At 38.5% G+C, this 22,570-nt stretch overlaps 1 protein-coding gene across 1 annotated transcript in view; it reads right to left on the bottom strand.

The window, feature by feature from the left end:
- DSG2 (desmoglein 2) overlaps positions 1 to 22,334 on the bottom strand; it is a 32,650-nt gene extending 10,316 nt beyond the window's left edge. The window contains exons 1-9 of the mRNA XM_006899566.1: positions 22,161 to 22,334; positions 15,766 to 15,801; positions 14,531 to 14,665; positions 9,959 to 10,120; positions 9,692 to 9,836; positions 7,238 to 7,404; positions 5,060 to 5,197; positions 4,731 to 4,916; positions 903 to 1,168 (exon numbers count right to left, since the gene is read on the bottom strand). Coding sequence (XP_006899628.1) covers positions 903 to 1,168; positions 4,731 to 4,916; positions 5,060 to 5,197; positions 7,238 to 7,404; positions 9,692 to 9,836; positions 9,959 to 10,120; positions 14,531 to 14,665; positions 15,766 to 15,801; positions 22,161 to 22,334 — 1,409 coding nt within the window. The remainder of the gene's footprint in view (positions 1 to 902; positions 1,169 to 4,730; positions 4,917 to 5,059; positions 5,198 to 7,237; positions 7,405 to 9,691; positions 9,837 to 9,958; positions 10,121 to 14,530; positions 14,666 to 15,765; positions 15,802 to 22,160) is intronic.
- Between the last annotated feature and the right edge of the window lie 236 nt (positions 22,335 to 22,570).

Below are 22,570 nucleotides of genomic sequence, written 5' to 3'. Positions count from 1 at the left end.
AACATAGAATGTTTCCCATAATCTCCTTTAAAGTATTGCCTGTTCTCTCTTATGAATATCAGACATCATTTAAGAAAAGTTCTAGCCCACAAATATTCATTAAAAAGTGATGCATATCGATTATCAAAATAGTAAGTCAAGTCAAAGTTAAAAGTAATGACTTCTCTTATCCTCACCAGACACTAATTAAATTAGGTGAACATTTGGAAAATAATTTAACTTAGATGTGCCTAATATTCTTTGTCTGTAAACCAGTAGGTTTGAATTTGATTTTTAGGATCTTTTCGCATTCTAAGGTTCTCTAAGTAATGCTGAAAAACTAAACACTTTTGTGGAATAGCAAGGTCCGTGGTTTACTTTTCTATTACCACAATACATAATCTTTTGATCTATTTACAGCTTCTAGTAAAAACTACAGCCAACAATGATATAAGTAAATGGGGTGGGGGGGAAGTTTCAATAGCGGATTCCAGTATTACTGGTGGGGATTTCACTTCTAAGACATTATCACTGAAAAGTTGCTCCTCAGTTCAGGAGATTCATTTAGGGCCAGCTTTCTTAGTGACTGTGCACCATGGACTTTCAGTGGGTGATTTTTCTTTTTCAGAAGTAGATCACCGGACCTTTTCTCTGAGGGACTCCAATCACTAATTTTTTGGTTAGCAGCTGAATGTGTTTGCACCACCAGGGTAACTGTTACTTCTGTTGTGTCATTGAGTGAGAACTGACTCCGTTTACTAGTGACTTTTCAGAGGCTGTAAACGGCACTGAAGGCGGATTTGAACCATTTGCCTTTGGGTTGGCACCACAACTCCTTACCACTAAACCACCAGAGAGCCACTTTTGAACACAGGCATTTAAAATAGTTACAGATGAGGAAATCTATCCACAGTTTCTCTTACCTTACTTGGGCTATCTGTCCAGTGTCTTCATCAAAAGCTTGAAATTTTCCAATGATGCTGCCTGTGCTGGATCGATCTGTGCTCTCGCTAGTGTGAACTGAGATTGTGCTGCTTTTAAAATGAATGCCTTCTTGGACATTTTTCACCTTTACTTTGATGGGAATGGATGTAGGCTTGTATCTATTCTGAACTGATTTGTGAAAAGCTGCTTTATTAGTGACAATAACACTGAAGTCAAGATTCTTTATTTCTTCATAATCTACTTCCTAGAAAGGCAAACATGAAGGGAACTCTTTTAAATGGAAGCAGCTAGAACACCACAGAAATACACACACACACACTTGACTTTGCGGTTATATGCAGCCATTTACACAAGAGAAAATGTTAACAGTATTTATTATTCCAGTACTTTCACTGATCCACCCACTGCTGTGACATCAATTTCAGCTCCTAGCAAATCTCTAGGATGGGGCAGAACTACCTCACAGGTTTCTGGAGCTCCTATTTTCACCTAATTCCAAGCAATTAAAACAAAAACATTTTGTCATTTTAGATATTCATAAAACTTAAGAATGCATCCCATTTCTTTCTCAAAAAGTAAAAGTCTTCTAAAATGTCTTTTCCTTTTAACAATCTGAAGCTTTTTTTTTTTTTTTGGTCCTAGTGGAAAGTTCTTAATATATTACTTATAAAATACTCTTCTTTCAAATGTATTCCATGAGTTGTAGTAGAAAGGGCTATTTAAGTGCTGGTAGCTCTGTCTGCCCCGTCCTTCCAACATACACCCCCACAGTATATTATCATATTAAACACAGTGGAACATTTTTTTTGTTCTTTTTTTAAACTTTTTTTAAAATTAATTTAGTTTGTTTATTTTTCATTTCAATGAACATCTACAGAGATTTTGGAATTCCATTCATTCATTGTTGCACCCTTCTCCCCGCACAAAGCCCTCCCCCCCCCCCCCCCGTTTGCTCCTCTCCTTGAAAAGCAAAAGAAAAACTCCCTCATTGGTACACAATCCCCCCGCACCTCCCCAAACCCCACCCCCTACCCCCAAATATAATCCACTCTGCAACCCTCATTGCGTACTCCTACGATAAAAATAATGCCCTAAAATATAATACTTTTAGACTATTCTCTCCCCCATAGACTTCAATGCCATAAACATATTTCATCCAGTTTTTCTCAGTCTTACCCCCACCTCAATGCCAACCTCATTCTACAACAGTGGCACCATATAGCATTTGTCCCTTTGTGACTGAGATACCTCACTCAGCATAATGTCCTCCAGTAGAGCTTTTAAAGAATGTTGCTTAACTCTGTCAAAACCAAGGCTTGTTAATACCAAGAGTTTGCCCCCTCCTTTCAATATAATTTCTAATAACACAGGCAGTCTCCTCCTGTGACTTATAGCCTCTGACAACCTACTGGAGGGAAGGTCTGCTGTGAATCTGTCTCCGCTTGATGGCAACGAGAGTGAGAGATGCCACCTACGAACAGTCAGAATTATCAACTCAAGTATATATAGATCCTGGGCTTTGTTTTGGTAGTGTTCAAGGTACTAGTTTTAAAAGTATTCTGACCATTTGTACTTCTTTCCTTATTATAAAATGGAATATATTTATATGAATAAGTTTATGTGAATTATAGAATTGTGTTATCATGGCCCTCTGAGAACACTATTCCAGCACCTCCATCATTCATCACTCTATAATGTGTGTTCATGACTTTCATAGCTTAAGTACTTCTATGGCCATACTTACAAATGATTACTAAAAATTATAATTATTCCTATATAAGTAGACAGGACTCTTTAGTCTGCAATGCAATGATCTGTTTTCTGACTAATCATAAAATGACTTCTCCCTTTCAAAATGAAGAAATGCTAATCTACTTTCTTCTACTGTTGTTATAAAGATAACAGGTGTATATAATAGATTATCAATAAATGGTGCCTATAGTAATTATCATGGAACTTTAATTCTTTTACATTCTTTTATATATTATATCATCATCATTTGTAACTTAATAAAAATCCTATTTTGAAAGTTGCAGCTTTGCACTCTACTTTAAAATCTGGTAAGACAATTCAACCATAACCATTCAAAAACACATCGATGATCTTCCTTATTTATTCTGTTAGGGAAAAAAATCTTTCCTCTGATTTTTGTATTTCAAAATTATGTGGGAGTTTTCTGTTTAAAATATATAAGGCTTATATGCTTAATTAAATTATTCAACCCAGACTCTGGAGAACATTATGCTGAGTGAAATATCCCAGTCACAAAAGGACAAATATTACATGATGCCACTGTTGTAGAATGGGACTGTCCTTGGGGTTGGGGAGACACTGAGTAAGATGGGTTCAATAATGTATACTGCACTGAAGCAGAGGAGGGAGAGAACCGTCTAAAAGAGAGATGTAACTGGGTATTTCTGTCATCACAGGAGACTAGAGCGAGGGCTGCATGGTGGAGGGGACCTGGGGGAGGGTTTGTAAAACAATGAAAGAATCTTTTCTTTTACTTTTCCATAATTTTTGGACTCATGTACTTATAACTTGTTAGTCAAATTTGTGTCTTCTAGGTTGCAACACCCCCATGATACATCTTGAAGGATATGTACATGTACAGCCAAGCACAATCAATAAGAGTGCATCTGAATTCCAAAATCAATCTCCATAATAGTCTATGTGTTTCCTACTGCCAAAGGGGCCCTTTAGAGTAGTGAGAGAAGATCTTCACCCTGAAACCCACAGCGTCCCTTTTCAGCAGGAAGTAGCTAAGAGAATACGCCGTCCCCTTTTCCTTATGACTCAGGGTGAAGTCTCTCTCAGGGAGGAGTGATAGGGAATGGCAAAGGATACACTGACAAAGAAGATTAATCAGAACTGGCTCTGACAAGCACTGTGGCATTTGGACAAGAACAAACTGGGAGGAGGGTAGAGAGAATAGTGCAACAATGAATGAGTGGAAGCCCAAAATCTCTGTAAATGTTTATGAAAATTAATAAAATATAATTATAGAAAAAAAATTATTCAACCCATACTTCATTTGATACAATTAAATACAAGAGGTTAGAATACTACATTGCAAAATGTGATAGCTGGCCTGCTTCTATCAGTATCACATGTGTAGTTTTGGGAACAGGTGAGCTCCTGAGTGCTACTCGCCTAGACTTATAGATGAGAGGATGGGACCCTGCATTTTTGGCATTTAGCCTTGGTAGGTGACTCTAGGTATATCTAAATATGAACACAAGTGGATTAGCACCACAAGTTATCCTAGCTTTTGGTTTTGGATGTTATTCATGAGACCTGTCTTTATTAGTGAGTTCTAGTAAGAGGGAGTATATGAAAAGTGCATGCAAGAGGTCGAAAGGTGTATGTACTGCCACGGTAGGAATGGGCTGTGCGCAGCAACCAAACTGCGCTAAGTAATTGTGATGCTGGTATCATGCTATCTGCTATGATCCGTCTCCCGTCAAGCTTGGCTAATTTCAGGGCCACCTAAAAGATAATCTGACCTAAGAAGGAAAGAATGAGGGGCAGATGGAAATTACTTCTGTTGGTGGGGCTTATCCATTATAACGGAAAGAATCATCTCAGTGAATCTAAACAAACTGGTGCGGTGGAAAGCACTTAAGTGTTAAAGTGAGGAAAAGTCACATTGAATTATGGTATCACCATTCACTAGCCACCAAACGTGGGCAGATAAAAGGTGCAGTGCCAGTATAGAAAACATCTGTAAAGAGTTTGGCTTCAAATGGTAATTCGTTTCCTCCATCATCTTCTCTCACCCTACTTTCTGAACTATAGGTACTTACCTTAATAAGGGTCACAATTCCTTCATTAGTTACAGAATCTGTTTCTATGTGGAAATAACCCCCTTCATTTCCTGATGCAAATGTAAAATTTGCTAACCAGTTATCAGACCCTTCTTCATCTGCATCGTACACTTTGATGCGCATGACTTCTACATTGGCTTGATTTTCTTGAACAGATCCCTCGTACTGCAAAATATGAACATGTTTCTATTGTAATTTAATGTCTGCATATCTATACATATTCATTTAATATGAACTTAAGTGAAATATACTTTGTTACAGCTAAAATACAAATTGACAAGCACATTTATTATAAAAGTAATAGTTACCATTGTACTTTCCACTACAGGTATATTGTCATTGACATCCAAAATACGAATCTGAACTTGAGCTTGCTTTACTGGTTTATCTGTTATTTGTCCATTGCCGTCTTTTGCTTCTACTGTCAAAGTATAGCTGCTCTGTTTCTGTAGGGTGATGAAAAACATCCAACTGGGATAAAAATGAATTTTTTCCAAATCCCTCTTATTTTAATTCATTTCACAGGAATTAGACTTGGCTTCAATGTACTTTATACACAATCATGTTTCATGACCTGCTAGTATTATTTATTTGAAGATTTCATTTATTTTGTAGCCAGAGCTTTTATGAGGCAAAAGTGTGTCTAGAAGTGGGGTGACACTCACATTCTTAAGTGTATCATTGGTGATATTATCAGAAGATGATATTTTTTCTACAAATAGTTTGGATAAAGGGGTACAGTTTAAAAATACAGCTTATTCTATACCAGAAGTGATGATGTGGCTCTATTAAAAATTACACAAAAAAAGTAGGTTTTCTATTCTACTTTTTATTTACTGGTAAAAATTAAGCTGAAAAGCCCGGTCTCCGAGAGAATTTGACTAGTGAGGGTGATACTTGATTTAATTTTCCCAGACCTGTTTAGAGAAATGATTCTTAGAGACCATGTCTTAGAGACTGGTGTCTAAGGAGTTAGCCTAGTGTAAGGAATCCATGTGGTCCCTAACTCAGCTTCATTTAGTGCACTGGAATTTAAGAAGGTGGGCACCTGGTGCCAAGTACAGAGGCTGATATGAGGCAGAGACACTCAGTGAAAAGCAGGGGAGTGGAGCTGTGGAGCCAAGATACCTGCATTTCCAACTCTAGTTTTGTGACCCTCTGACCTTCAATTTCCTAACTTAAAAACTGGGTAGTAATTAGATCTGCACCATGAAGATTAAATGAGTAAATGCGTATGAAGAACTTAGAACAAGCGGCATGTGCTCAAGCCTCAGTAAGTTACACACATTATTATGAATTAAACCTTACACTTCAGAGAGAGCAGCTGTTAAAATCACACTGCTAGTTCAAAATAATATGTTGCGTAATTTTGTTTGGGGAAAGAAAAGAGTCACATTTTAGGAGTTATAATATTCTTCAACATTATAGAGATCTCAGTAGATATGTAGGGGACAATGTTTTTCTACTCCGGAGAGAGGTAAATTGTTTCTCCAAATGCAGCTTCTACTTATTATATTTGGATGGTGATTTATGGGTGATACAATGTTTTCTGGATCAATATTTTTCTCATTTACAGAGTTTAAACCTTCTTGCATGTAGCATTTTCTATATTTCCTTTTTAAAATAAAAATTCTCCTATAAGTTTGAAATTTAAAAAGTGGAACATTTAATGGAATATTCACATCTTGTTCTACAAAACCTATTCAATTTTTCCTCCCAGTATATGTATTTGCAAAAATTTCCTTTCTTCCAGATACTTTTATTGTTTTTAACTAAGACTCCAAGTTTGAGCACTCTCTCTCCTGTATACATTTATTAGCAGTGGAAAAGAACTTGGACGTTTCTTGGTAAAGCCACAAATCAATTATTGTTGTCTTAGGGTCTACCGGATAGGAAGTAGCTCTACCAGCTCAAAGGTGGGAGGTATGAATCCACTAGCAGGAGAAAGGAGGGCAATCTCCTCTCGTGCTATTTTACAGCCTCTGAAAACCAACTGGAGAGTCAGCTATGAGTTGGTTTTGATTCAATGGCAGTGAGGGTTCTTTTAAGAGTTGTCTTAGGCTTCTCTCCAAACAGAATTCCAACTGAAGAGATCCTATATTACTTACAGTTACAGTACAAAAACTAAAAAGGAACAAGCAGTATTAATTAAAAAAAAAATATTTATTTAATCCATTAATTCCAAAACACTATCATTTCAGATGTAATCAACACATGGTTAGGGAAATAGTTTACATTCTCACTTTTATAGTTAGTCCCACTCCTGGTGCATATTTAATACTTAAAGCACATCACAAGTGAGACCAGTCCCATTTCAAGTGCTCCACCGACACACGTGGCTAATGGCTACCATGTTGGAGAGCATAACCCTAGAAGGCAGCAACCTTGAATGAAGAATACAAAACAAAGGATAAAGAAAATGAAGACAGAGGTGGAACTGGACAAGCGGAGAGCCTAAAAGACAGGCAACTTGAAAGACCACTCACCTCTCTGTCCAAGTCAGAAGATGCTGTAAAAACCTCTCCTGTATCTTTATTTATGTAGAACATTGAATGTTCAGTAGACATCTGAGACACAATTCTATATGAAATTTTAGAATTTAGAGTATTGGGCTCATCTGCATCTGTTGCGCTGACTTTCATGACAAGTGTACCTGGAATTAGAAATGAGAGCAGTCAGTAGACTAGTAGCGAGTTGCATGGCTATCAGTTAAGGCTGTGGCTTGAATCTACCAGCAGTTCCTGGGGACAAAGGTGGGCTGTCTCCTCCCGCTATGACTTAGAGCTTCCTAACCTGAAGCAGGGCCAGCTATGAGTCAGGACTGACTTAAAGGCAATGAATTTGAGATTCGAGTAAGATGTACATATATGTTATTTTACATATAATTTTAGTTTCTCCAAAAAAAATCACAAAGAGTTTAAAAATATGTTTTTAAAATTTTATTTAAATTTATTATTAATGTCAATGAAAATTTACAGAGACTTTGGATTTCCATTAATTCACTGTTGCACTTTTCTCCCCTCCCAACCCTCCCCCCTAGTACACTACCCTCTTGGAAAAGTAAAAGAAAAATTATTTCATTGTTTTACCAAACCCTCCCCAGGTCCACTCCACCATGTAGCCTTCGCTCTAGACTCCTGTCATGACAAAAATACCTAATCACATATCTCTTTTAAACAGTTTTCTCCCTCATCTGTTTCAATGCAGTATAAGTTATTGAACCCATCTTTCTCAGTCTCTGCCCAACCCCGAGGTCAGTCCTGTTTTACACCAGTGGCACCATGCAGTGTTTGTCCTTTTGTGACTGAGATACTTCACTCAGCATAATGTCCTCCAGAGTTACCCATTTTGAATAATATTTCATGAGTTCCTTGTTTTTCAATGCAATGTAGTATTCCATTGTGTGAATATAACACAGCTTCTCTATCCATTCGTTTATTGATGGGCACTTAGGTTGTTTCCAACTCCTAGCTATTGTGAACAAAGCCGCGATAAACATGTGTGTGCATATATCTGCTTGGATGTCAGTTGTGGACTCTTTGGGGTATATTCCCAATAGTGGAACTGCTGGGATATATATATATATATATATATAACACTAGTTGAGAAAATTGCCATGAAAGGAATATGTTGTTGTGTACCATTATGTTGGACAGCTGACCCTCCAGCAGGTTTTCAGAGGCCATTAATCACACAGGAAGAGACTGCCTATGCTGATGGTAGACAACAACAAGGCCACCAGAGCTCCAATGAGTTGAAATCGACCCCTAGTTGACTCTCCAGTGGGTTTTCAGAGGCAGTTAATTGCCCACCCTTCTCCCACAGAGCAGCTGGTGGCCTTGAAGCCTGCACCTTTGGGATTGCAGTGCAGCTTCTTGCCTCTAGGCCACCGGGGGGGTGGGGAGGGAGAAACAAGTTCAAGGCTGAGGATAGTATACAAATCCTTGAGGTGAAATTCTTAAAGTTTGCTATGAAGGATTACAAATTGTTCATATTTCTAGAAGTAAAAAAAAGAAAGATGCATAAACAGATACATGATTTTAAAGTTTATTAAGATATTAATGAATCAGAAGCATGATTATTCTTTACACTATTCTTGAGAAAGCTCTGGTGGCCTAGAGTAAGAAGTTGCACTGGCAACCCAAAGGTATGCGTTTTTTGTTTTCATAAAAAGCAATGCATTAAACAAAAGTGTCAATGAGGCTTACAATAGAAAGAATGTAAAAAAAAAAAAAAAGAGAGAACGTAATTCAAGAATCAGTCAATTAGGACACGGCCATGCCCATTTCATTTATGCATTGTTTTTGTTTGGCCCTAGTGGCACAGTCCACAGGGAGCTGGGCTGCTAACCCAAAGGCAGCACCTCTCTGGCAGTTCTAATCCATCAACTGCTTCATGAGAGACAAAAAGGGCAATTTACACCATGTGATTTACAGCCTTTCCGAAAGCCGCTAGAGGGTCAACTCTGAGCTGGCTTGACAGCAATGAGGTTGGTTTGTTGTGTACCATCGAGTTAGAGTAGACCCATAAATGACCCTCTGGAGGGTTTTCAGAGGCAGTTAATCACATGGGAGATGACTGCCCATTTCTTCTCCCACAGAGCAGTTGGAGGCCTTGAACTGTGTGCCTTCAGGATTGCAGCGCAGCTTCTTGCCACTAGGCCACCAGAGCGCCCCAATGAGGTTTGAGGACTTCAATGATTGGTTACTGCAAAACCTTACATATTCCATCAATCAGTACATGCTATCTATTTAGATATCTATTTTTTGAGTAAAAAAAGATGCCACACAAAATCTTTTGAACCACATAAAAGTAGTTCCAAACATAGGTTTATCATTATTTGTCCCATGGGAATGCTCAGGTCCAATTAAGAGATAAGATTTCAAGTTCAGTTACAAAATGACCTTGGGTGTTCATTTATAAAAATAATAGCATCTTACCTGCTGTACTCAACTCTTCAATAGCCCCAACAAAAACATCCTGTGTGAACACCGGCTCATTGTCATTGATATCAAGAACTTTGATTCGCAATTCTAATGGTTTTTCCACATTGTTACCATGTTCATCTAAAGCATAACCTATTAGCTGAAATAATAATAAAAGAGAGATTAAAGTAAAAAGAACTGAATAGCACAATAATAAATTAAATCATAATTATTAGTTAAGAATAACAACAAACACACACATACAAAGGTGATCACTCTTACCAGGAAATACGGCGTTTCTTCTCGATCAAGAATGCTGGTAATATTTAATTCTCCGGTGTCTTTATTAAACACAAATATACCAAAAGGTGGTTCTGTAATCCCTTTTCCACTGTATTTGTAGGTTATTTTTAGTCCTCTTTCTTCTGCAACATCAGAATGTATCTAACAAAAATATCAAGACCACCTGAAGTTTAATTATCTTTAAAATACATTTATACACACATACACACACACACACACACACACACACACACACACAAACCAACACCCCATTCTTTATTATGATCTGAGTAAAAGTTTACAGAGTAAATTGGTTTTCCATTCATACACATGACATTGATTACAATCCCCATGCTGTAACAGCCCTCTCCTTCCTGATTATAGACTCCATTCATCCTTTCCCATTCCTTCCTGCCTTCTGACCTTTATCCCTGGGCAGAACCAGCCTTTTTCATCAAGAGCATGTTCCTCCCTGCTGTTATTGGTCATATTGTTGTTGTTGCTAGGTGCTGTGGAATGTGTACTGCCCCACACGAAGCCTTTGCCCCACAGAACACAACACTGCACGGTCCTGTGCTTGCCCTCATGTCTGCCTGCGCCTGAGCTCACAGTTACTGGACATCTGTATGTAGTCTCACTGGAAGCTGTCTCACAGGGGTGATCTCAGTTCCAGGTTTGGAAAGAGCAGCACACCTGGTATTTCCAATGATTCTGAATTTTGTTCCACATTTTTCTCCCACTCTGATCAGGGTCTTTCTATTGCGATCATTTTGAGAATGGTTAGCAGAGTGGCAGGTGGGTACCATCTCATTCGTCTGGTCTCAGGATTACAGAATGAAAGTTCAGGTGGAACATTTGTTTTTGGACCAGTGGTCTGTTTCATTCTACTTTGCTTTGGATAGGGAGAGACCAACAACAGTTGTACCTTAGATGGCAAACTGCAAGCTTTCAAGACCCCAGTAGCAACTCATCAAAGAAAGATGCAGAACATTGTCTGTAGATTGTTATGCCAGTTGACCCTTATATTTTCTGAAAATTTGGTCTTGAGCTCCTAGACCCAGAAATACATTCCTTCAAGGGGTTGAGTTATGGCTATGAAGTTTTCATAATTTTTCCCCCCATATATATTTCCTCTATAACACATACGGATGCATATGCCGTAAAAACATCTGGCAAGCCTGTATGGTTGCAGGTATAGCCTCAAATTTCTATGCGTATCTATGTGTTCACACAGTGCACACCTCTTCTTCACTACAGTCTGCCAAAGACTTGCCTGTTAGTCTCTGTATTCATTCATTGATTACTAAGTTACTGCTGATAAGACCATTTACCTCTGTTGTCATATTGACCTCTCTGTGTCTTCCTTTTCCTTACTAATACTGTGCTGGTGCTGTGTATGGAGTTGGAACTGACCTATCACTGACCTTCTAGCAGGTGTTCAGAGGCAGTAAATCTCACAGGAAGAGACTGCCCATTCTTCGCCTATGGAGCAGCTGGTGAACTTGCACTACAATGCAGCTTCTTACCACTGGAGCTCCCTAATATTGTGCTCGTCGCCCATTCTTTACATTGCCTTTTCCTTCAAACTAGTTTTTATTCTTTTATGAGGCAAAGTTTTGGGGTGTTTTTTATTTCACTTCTCTTCCTCATCATCCTGACTGAGCCCTCAAGACTGAGTCCCATCTATATAAAATCCTTTCCTTAGCTCGTATTATGGTGATATATCACAACTGTCTTTTTTTGGTAATTGAATGATGTCACACTCAGCATAATATGCTCTAGTTTCATTTATAGTGTGCAGTATTTAACAAATTCTTGAGTGATGCACTCTATTGTGTGAACATATTATAGTTTATTGAACCACTGGTCCCTTGATGGGCACTTGAGCTGTTTCCAACTCTTTGTTATGATGAGTAGCAGTACAATAAATAGAAGTGTGAGCACATTGGACTATGTATGCTGTAGCTCGAATTTCTCTGGGTCATATACCTAGAACTGGGATTGTGGAATCAAATAGTATTTCTCTTTCCAACTTTATAAAGAAGTGTCAAATATGTGTCTCTTATCTTGTGAGGGATTTCCCCTGTCTTCTCTTCTCATTCCTGGTAACATTAAAGGGACATTCTTTGTATGTGTCAATTTTTCTTTAACTCTTTATAGCAGCTGTTACTGTGTACCACTGAGTCACAACTAACTCACAGCTGATCCTCCAGCAGTATTCAGAGGCTGTAAATCACAGAGGAAGAGACTGCCCATCTTTCTCCCTTGAAGCAGCTACTGGATTTGAACTGTGTGCCTTTTACAGCAAGATTCCTTACCACTAAGTTATCAAAGCGCCCTTTTTTCTAGTAAAGAACTCATATAATACTTGTTCTTTTGTGTTTGACTTATTTCTCTCAGCCTGATGTCCTCTAGGTTCAACCACATTATGAAGAGTTTCAGGAATTCTTCACTGTTCTTTGATATGGAGTAGTATTCTACTGTGTGTATGTACTATCGTTTATCTATTAGTAGGCACTTGGGCTATTTCCATCATTTTGCTACTGGGACTAACACTCCAATAAGCACGTGTATAGATATTCTTATCCTGTGTCTCAGTTCTTTAGGATATACACTTAGACGTGGATTGATGGATCAAATGTAATTTTGGGTTTCTAACTTTTAAAAAAAATGGCATGCTGTTTTCCACAGTGGTTATATCATTTTAAAGTCCTACCAGTAGTGTATGAGGGCTCCAATCTCCACATCCACACTAGCATTTGTTAGTTTCTGTCACATTAAATTTTGCTCTTGTTTTATGAGGTGAGCTGGTATCTCACTGTGGCTTTGATTTGCATCTCATGGCTAAGGGGAGTTTTGGTGGTATAGTTCAAAGTGAGTTACACTGTTAACCCAAAGACCGTGCTCCTCCACTAATTCAAACTTCCCTGCAGCTCTGCTGAAATAAGAGGAACAGTCTCTCCCATTACGATTTTCAGCCTTGGCAATTTGACAGGACTCATTATGAGTCAGAATTATCAATGGGAGAGTCAGTTAGCTTTTTAATGATTAATGATCATGAATCATTCTTCATGCTTGTTGGCTAACTGAATGATTCTTTGTTGAAGTGACTGTTTATGGCCTCTGTCTACTTTTTAAATATGAATTGTTTGCATGCATGTATATACTTTAAATGGAAAATTCCTCACTGAAGCTGTCACAATGCTAGTAAGAGGGAGGGAGTCTCAATAAGTTGACTTAAGAGCAAAGATGCTGGTATCAGCAAGCATGGTCTCTAATTCTACTGCAGTCCTTCACTAGTTATGCAACAGAAGAAGTTACTTTATTTCCCTGTGCTTTAATTTTCTTATCTATGAAATGGCAAAGATTCGCTCCCAAAGATAAAGATATTTAAAAGCAGATGCCATGATGAGGACTAAGGTGTACTTGAGTCAAGTCATGGTATTTTCAATAACCTGATATGCATTTGAAAGCCAAGACTAGGGAAGACCAAAGCAGCAGTGGTGCATCTGTATTACAGTGTTGGGTAAGAATGCTGAAAATAACCACGGACTGCCAGAAGAACAAACAAATCTGGCTTGAAAAAGTACAGTCAGAATGCTCCGTATAAGCAAGGCTGGAGAGACTTTACGTGGGTCAAGAAAAGACGGAAGATGCTCAAGGAGACAGATTGACACTAGAGCTCCCAACAATTAGCACAAACATGGCGGCTATAGTGAGGACAGCACAGGACTGGGTAGTTTTTTAGTCTGTTATAAACAGGGTCACTAGGAATGAGAACTGATTCACTAGCACTTAATAACAGCAACATGATTAGACCACAGTTTCCTTTCATTTAGTGAACTATGTTTTTATGATAATATTTTCTTGTATTCCAACAGTTTTAATGTCAAACACTAAACCAGTGCCTGTTTCCTTACTTATGTGTTGAAACGTGTGTATATTATTATTATTAATGGCCAATAATGTGGTACCTTAAATATTATCCTTCCTGTTAAAAAGCTCTGCTAATTTTTAAACATTTTTAAATTTTTTTTATTAATTTTAATGAGTATTTACAGAGTTTTGGATTTCCATTAATTCACTGTTGTATTTTTCTCCCTGCCCATCCCTCCCACCCAGTTCATTCTTCTCTTTGAAAAGTAAAAGAAAAATTCTTTCACTGGTATAGAGTTCCCCCCCTTCCCCTGCCTCCACCCAGTACACTCTACTATGCAGCCTTCATTCTGGACTCTTGTCATAACCATAATACCCAATCATATATCACTTTGAAACTGTTCTCTGCCTCATTTGTTTCAATGCAGCATATATATAATTTATCCAATCTTTCTCAGTCAGTGGCACTATACAGCATTTACCCTTTTGTGAATGAGATATTTCACTCAGTATAATGTCCTCCAGGGTCACCCATTAAGCTAATTTTTAGCTTAATGTTAATTTTTAAATGTGCCCTGAATATGAAAAGAAAAAGGAACAAGTATACATTTAGCTTGAATTTAAAAAGTGAACGTACAAAGCCTCGCACACCATATTTGAATGAAGCACATATTTCATGTTGTGGCTTTGATGTACCTTGGCGATTGGGTTCTTCTTGGACAGATTCTCCCCTTCCCGCAGAGCCACGGGAGCCGTGATCCAGGCACGCTTCTGCCGCACCAAGTGAGCAGGGCGAGGAGGAAGCTCATTTTCTCTTCTCGTGCCTAAGGTCTGCAACAACCCAATAGTGACAACAAATTAACTAAACCTCCGTGGTGTCTGACAGACTGTCTCTAAGCCAGGAAAGCAAGAGAGGTTTGTTTTTAACAGTAAGAAAATATTTCCCAGAGTAAAGAATTTAAAAAGCTAAACAGTAACTTAGTGGTTTTACAAATTGGTAGAGAAAATATTATGCCCATAGCCAAATTTAATGAATGGAAAATGAAGATAATAAAATAAACTATTCTCATCTGAGAACTAAACTTTAGCAACATATCAACATATATTTGAGTAAAGCTTGTGGAACTGCTAATGAATGACATTACTCACTTAAGGATTAAGTAAAAGTCTAAATTTCTTTTCTCTGTATCAAAAATTTTAGCTGGAAAACTATTCTGTAAATATTCCATTGGGCTTTTATGTGTGAATGAATATATATTTTTTTAATTCATGAGAAATTTCACTATAGCACATATAGTATCTTAAGACTAGAAATTATAATAATTTATTTGTTTTGCTCACCTAGATGAACAAGCATTTTATTTCAAAATATTTACATTGATTTTTTACTATTATTGATGTCCTTGCCTTTTTACTTGAATTAATACCTTAAACACCTTCATATAATATAAAATCACAATTTTAAAGTTTATATGAAAAATGTAAAACTTTACCCAGGCTTCTTGCTTCTACTTCACAAATTAATCACTGTTAATAGCCTGATGAGTATCTTTTATGACAATGTTTTAGACATACATGTTTGACACATGCACGCACACATACACCTACCCCCTCAAGTGTTTGTTTTTTCTCCTTAACCTTATAGAAATGGACTTACTCAAATGTCTCACTCATTTCTTGATTTTAAAATCACTACCTTATTCCAGACATTCTTCCACAGGATATTGTCTTACCTTCTATTCCCTTTACGGACAGTTATTTAGATTTAGATTTGCAAAGAAGCTGCAATGAACACTCTTGAATATAGCATGAACTTGTGCGATTGGGGGCAGCGGGCTCAAAGGGAGTGTGCATTTTTAATGTGGAAGGGCACAGCCATTAAAGTAAGCTTAGAGTATAAAAAGACAGAAATAATTCTTCTGGTTCCTTACCTCTAAATGAAGTCCATTTCCAAAATTAAAGCAGATCTGTAAGATAAAAGAATTTATTTAGCAAAAAGAAATGAATGAAAATCTAACTTCTCTGTAAATGTTTGTTAAAATGACAATTAAAATAAAATTTCATTTAAAACAAATGGAAGTTACTATAATTCTAATGTTACATTGTTACATTAGAAAACAAAATCTTGACATTGATAACTACATATTTGGAAATGTCACATGATCATTGTGTGAATAATAATAACAATAAATAATAATAATAATAAAAAGAAAATCATCAGAGCTCTGGTGCTGGAGAGGAGTACTGAACACACCATGGTCTACTAAGAAAACAAACAAGTCTGTCCTGGAGGGGGTGAAACTAGACTGCTCCTTGAAGGCAGATTTTGAAATTCTTCCTCACATGCTTTGGGCATGTTGTCAGGAAGGGCCTGTCCTTGGAGGACATCATGCTTGGAATAGTATAAGGTCTGGTCAGCGCAAGAGAGGAAGACCCCGGATGAGATGGATTGACACGGTGATTGTGGCAATGGTGTCAGGCGTGTTGCAGACAGTGAGGTTGGCTCAGGGTGGGGCTGCGGTTCATAAGGTTGCTATGCGTCCTCAGCTACTGGACAGCACATAACAACAACACACAGTTTATCACCAAATTAATTTTTAATGTACAATCTACCACGGAGGATATCGTAGACACTAATCAAGTTAAATCAACAAAAATCAACCTACCACCTAGGATACTGTTATTTTTATATATTTATATAGTAACCTACTAACTAAAAAAAGAAAAAAAAAAGAAGGAGGTAAGCTTAACTATCATGACTGACTTCAGTGAAAAGGAAATAAGTTTTAATTTTTCCCTTTGCCTCATTCCAACATTAGGACCAAAAGGAAGAATTGCTATTCTTGATCTACACTGTCTCACCTTGAAATTACAAATACAGTATTTTTAAAATCAACAACAAACAACTAAGCAAAAATCTCTCTCCTTCCTATTTTACCCATGCCCTAATCTTATCTTCTCTGTTTACCATTTATTGGACATAAATTCCTCACAAACTGATTCAGTTTGGATTTTCTCAGTCATGTTTGCCTTTTCTCTTCTGCATACATGGGCTCCTGAAATCTAGTTAGTAAATCACAGGGATATATACATACCAAAACAGTGTTAGTGGTAAAATGGTTAAGGAACTGCACTGCCAACCCCACTATACTCTGCTCAAATCCACCAGTTGCTCCATGGGAGAAAGATGGACAATCTTCTCCTGTGTGATTTACTGCCTGTGACATTCTGCTGGAGGGTCAGTTATGAGTCAGTTCCAACTCAAAGGCACAGGAGTAACAATTCATATACCCTAAAGCCATTTAGATAGTTCCTTAGGACTCTACCTCACAGAACTGATGCTTAAACTAGTGTTTCTTAACTCTTTGCCCTACACCCTACACCCGAGGATATTTGCTAATGTCTGGAAGCAGTCTGACCAGTATAAAGTGAGGAAAGATCAGTAGAGCTGTACAACATTCCCATCATGCCTAGGACATGTCCAGGTTCTACACTCTTGCAAACATTTGATGCCATCAAGTCAGAACTGACTTATAGCTGACCCTCCAGCAGGTTTTCTGAGGCTGTAAATCACACAAGGGCAGACTGCCTATCTTTCTCCCATAGAGCTGCTGGTGAATTTGAACTGCCTGACTTTGGGTTTGGCAGCAGAACTCCTTACCCACTAGGCCACTAGAGCTCCTGGCAAAGGGTACTTGCTATGTGTATTTGAGGCAAGTACAAGTCATAGTGACCATATACACAATCGATCTGAATCTTATTCTTATCCTGTGCTGTCCTCATAATCTCTGACATAGTTGAACTTGTTGCTGCAATCATTGTGTCAATCTATCTCGTTGGGAGAGGTCTTCCTCTCTCTCACTGACTCTCCATCTTTCCAGGAATGATGTCCCTTTCGAAGGAATAGGCTCTCCTAACAACACAGTCCTAACAACATGCATTATAGTCAATGTTAGATAGATCTTAGCTGAAAGCAGAGTTCCAGATAAAAATCTGTGTTTCATTGAATATGTAAAGGTGTTTGACTCTGTGAATCACAGCACACTGTGGCTAACACTGAGAAGGAAGGTAATTCCAGAACACATGATTGTACTTAATATCAAGGAAACAAGGATTCTCACTACTGGGCCTATTGGCAACATCATGATAGACGGTGAAGAGATTGAGATTGTAAACAATTGGTTCCACAATCAACACTCTTGGTACCAGCAGACAGGAAATCAAAAGACGAATTGTACTAGGGAAGTCAACTGTCAGAGACATCTCTAGAGTACCGAAGAGCACTGATGTAACTCTAGAGACGTAGGTGCACCTGATCCAGGTCATGGTCTTTTCAATTACTAGCTAAGCATCAGAGAGTTGGACAATGACTAGGGATGATAGGAGAATTGATGCCTTTGAGCTATAGTGCTGGAGAACAGTATTGAATACACCATGGACTGCTAGGAGAACAAACAGGGTCATCCAGGAGAAGGCAAAACCAGGATGCTCCTTGGAGGCAAGGATTCTGAAGCTCTGACATACTTTGGGCATGTCCTTGGAGAGGGACGTCAATGGTTGGGAGGATGGGCAGGTGGAGGGACAGTGCAAGAGAAGAAGACCTTGGATGAGATGGATTGACTCAGTGACTGGGGTAATGAAGATAGGTGTGTCAGACGATGAATTGGCTCAGGATAGAGCAGGGTTCAGAGTTGCTGTACACTGGGTTGCTATGAGTCACAAGGAACTCGATGGCACATAACTACAACAACATGCTCAAAGTGTATGAGATAAAGCTTTGTTATCTTTGCCTTTAATGAGCACTCAGGCTGCACTTTCTCCAAGACATATCTATTTATGCTTTTGGCAGTTTATGGGATATTCAATATTCTCCAACATCACCAAAGGCTTCAATTCTTCTACCATCCTTTTTCATTTTCCAGCTGTCAGATGCATAGCAAGTGACTGAAAAGACCACAGCCAGAACCAGGCACATTAACCTTCAAACTGAGATCACTGCTCTTCAGTAATGTGGCGAGGCCCGTAAGTGGACTTTTCCAATGTAGTATGTCTCCTGATCTTTTAAATGCTGGTATCAAGGGTGTTGACTGTGGATTAACTCAAAATGAAGCTGTTGATAGTTTCCATTTTTTTCTCTATCTGGCATGATGTTGCCTATTGGTCCAGTAGTGAGGATTCCTGTTTTCTTGCTGTTGAGATGCAATCCTTATTGAAGGCTTAGTCTTTGATCTTCTGCAGCAACCATTTCTAGTCCTCCTCACTTTAAGCAATCAAGTTTGTGCCATCTGTATAATGCAGGTTGTTAGTGATTCTACCTAATAACCCTGGCGTCATAGTCTTCATAGACTCCAGAATCTCTAATGATTTGGTTAGTTACAGACTGATTAGGTATGGAGAAAGGATACAGCCCTGATGCACACCTTTCTTGATTTTAAACTATTCAGTGTTCCCTTGCTCTGTTCAAACAATAGCTTCTTTGTCTAGGTATAAGTTTCATATGAGCACAATTAAGTATTAACTGGCCTCAAATGGAAAAGTATTGAGGCTGAGAAACTTGGACTTAGATTCACATTTCTCTGCTTGAAACGCTGATACAGAAATAATAAGGTCTGGAAGGCTGGATAACTTCCAGAGGATCGTGGTCATAACCTACTTTTCCAAATAGATATTAGTGTATCGCAGACAATACAAATGGCATAAAGTGGATTTTTCCCTGTCTCTGTCCTCCACTCCCCTTTAGTGCAAAGTCTGAGTAATCTCCAATGAGGAGGCCGTAAAAGGGATTTAAATATTAGAAGAATGCTTGGATAAGACGAACATTGCAGTCTGTCCCAACCATGAAGTCCATGATTCATTTTTCCTCAGAAGGAAGAACAATGTTGCGTGACAGACATCCTTTTAAGACTGAAGAGGAAAAATAGTAACTTTGTAGATAAACCAGAAAAATTCTTCAAAAGCTATCCCAACTGACCAAAGCTTTCACTTCTGTCAAGGTATCTTAAGATTTTGGCCTTACTAGTAACTGGCAAGGAAAAGAGATTCTTTTGGCAAGGCATGAGGAAAGGCCAAATATCACTGCGAAAACACAATCTATGACTGGACTCTTTGTTCTCGGGTCAGCACCCTTAGTAAAGACTTCCTCCTCTGAGGTCACCTCGGTGACTCCGATCAGCCAAATCCAGGTGAGTTCGTGAGTCACTGGATGAGACATCACAGACTGGGCGCGTCTGGCCTCTAAGTGCGACTGTGAAACGTTCTTCTGTGCTTCCAGGAGTCTACGGTGAGGTGGTCCTTAAAGCTTTCATTTCCAAACTAATCATGATTTTATCACTGAGGAGGTGCTTTTTTTAAAAAAAATTTTTCTTAAGGAGGTGTTTTTAACAAAGTACTTAAAAAATATTCCTTCAAGCAAGGTCTTAGAATAGCTTATTATTTCCATTTAGCCAGAACTGACTCTATAGAGAAGGTGAGTGGAGTGGTAAGCAGGTGATTTTCAGTAGTTGTTTAGAAATAATCCAGTATGTTCTTATTTAAACTCATATCAGCTATGAACAATCACAGTCAACACCTACCTGTAATATTGTCCTTTTGCCCTACTCTTCCATCCAAGACAACTTTTAAAGTTCTTTATTCCTCCTTTTCCTATATAGAATGCAGTCAGAAATAATCCTAGACGTTATTTTTAAAGTATTTTCTGTTTTAGTGGAATAAAAGTAAATAAAGGGAGATAAAACAATGACAATCAATGTCATTTATCAATGACAGTATCTTGCTTTTCCTAGTGACACAGACAAGAGTGGGGTGGTGGCGGCGGCACAGTGCATTATGCATTGGGTTGCTAAAGAAAAGGCCAGCCTTTTGAATCCACCAGGTGCTCAGGAAAAAGATGGGACAGTTTTCTCCAATAAACAGTCCAAGCCTCAGAAACAGATGAAGGATGGTCACAAATCAGAATCAGCTGAAGGACAGTGGGTACAGCCCATTAGAAGGGTATCAGAAAGATTTTGTGGTGTCTTAAATACAAAGCTTAAAACACTCAGAAAATTTCAAGTGACCCAGTGTAGTGAGTGTGGACTGCTGATTTTATTGACCTACTCTGTGATCAATCTGATAGAAGTAAAATGAATATTTCACCTACTTTCAGTAATCTTTACAAAATTTCTTATTTTAGGTGAAATAATTTAGAAAATATGTTAGGCTAACTAGTGCATTTCTAAAATCCTGGCTTAAACATGCAATTTATAAATGACCCAATTCCTGCAGCAGCTTCACTCAAGAAGTGATTTTATGTATGAAATGAAAACTCTTTCCCAAATTGCTAACTAAAAAGCAGAACAAAAAATTCCCACAATAAAAAGGCAGTATTTTGAACTTACGTTTTTACAATCTGAATGTGACGTGTGAACCTGATTTTTCTAATAAAGTGTATGCTTTATCTTTTACCTCTTCTCTGAAGTGTAGGCTAATTTAATGTCACAATGATGATCTCATATGAGTTATACTAAAATTAGTGTCACAAAATAAGGCAATTTCTTTGGTGAAGAAAAGACTGAAGCAAAGTTTAAAATATTGTAATATTTGCAATGTTGTAGCAATGTTGCACTGTACTACTATACTTCAATTCTAAGTGCCTGTTGCAAATTCTCAATTTAAGTTTTGTGTAATCAAAGACAGTTTTCATTCTCCCCGGCATTGGCAAAGTAAAGGTCTAGAAAAGTTAAATTTCAATTTCCTTGACCCTTAAACCATTTGAAAAAGGAGAATATCAGTTGTAAAGTCAAGAGTAAGTACTTTTCAGTAACCTGGAGTGCTTGTTATACACAGATTGCTGGGCTCCATCCCAAAAGGTCTAGTTCACAGATCCGGGGCAGACACTGAGAATTTGCCTCTCTAACAAGGGTTAAGAGGTGGAAGATGTTGTTGCTCTGGGGCCAACACTTCTGATGGCCGCTGTGTAAAATCAGACCAGCAAAGGGAAGAGAAGGGAGCCTGAGTAATTCACAAACTCAGTAATGGGCCTCTTGGATGTGGAGAGGAGAAAAGGAACACTGGTCTGTGGTGCTTTTCTCATGAGCTCAGGCTACATACATCCAGGGCACCCAGATGTCCAAGTGACAGGACTTTTGACAAAAGTCTTGAGGTCAGAGCCCCACTTCTGTCTGTCTGCTGCCCCTTAAGCCACTTAAGAGTGTTGGAGGCCCAGGCCTAAACTCCTTACCCAGTTTCCCTTGTCCTTGTCAATCCAGAGGGTCTAGTCACCTCCTTTTGCTGGGCATGATTCCAGATGGTACAAATAAAAAGGAATGTACTCTTGGTTCAGGTATACTTGGTCAGCTTGGCTTGTGCCACCTCCTTTCCGGTCAGAGTCTAACAGTTCAACTGGCCTTTCCAGCGCTGGCTTAGCAGCGAAGGTGGTGACAGAGGAGTGGGACACACACTTGAAGAGTCGGCCGTGAGAGCTGACTACCTGAATCTCAAAGGAGCTTCCAGGCCAGTGCATGTAGGAGCCCTTCTTCTATGCACACAGCTGTTCACACACAAGGTCCTGTTTCAAAGAACATACCACAGGGGCCCTAGTGACATTAGGCTAAGGGTGGTCTCCTCCCATTAATATTCCTAGGCTCGGAAGGCCAGTGGAAGGCTGTCATATGTTGGAGCTGACTAGGTAGCAAGACGTTCAATTTTCATTTTGGTATTATGGACACTAAGTGAGGCACACCTGTATGCCAAATCAGG

Source organism: Elephantulus edwardii, unplaced genomic scaffold, assembly GCF_000299155.1.
Source record: "Elephantulus edwardii isolate Elephantulus edwardi_28Jun2011 unplaced genomic scaffold, EleEdw1.0 scaffold00261, whole genome shotgun sequence".
Taxonomy (NCBI): domain Eukaryota; kingdom Metazoa; phylum Chordata; class Mammalia; order Macroscelidea; family Macroscelididae; genus Elephantulus; species Elephantulus edwardii.
The sequence above is the reverse complement of the archived record's forward strand: the minus strand, read 5'-3'. Positions and strand labels throughout refer to the sequence as shown.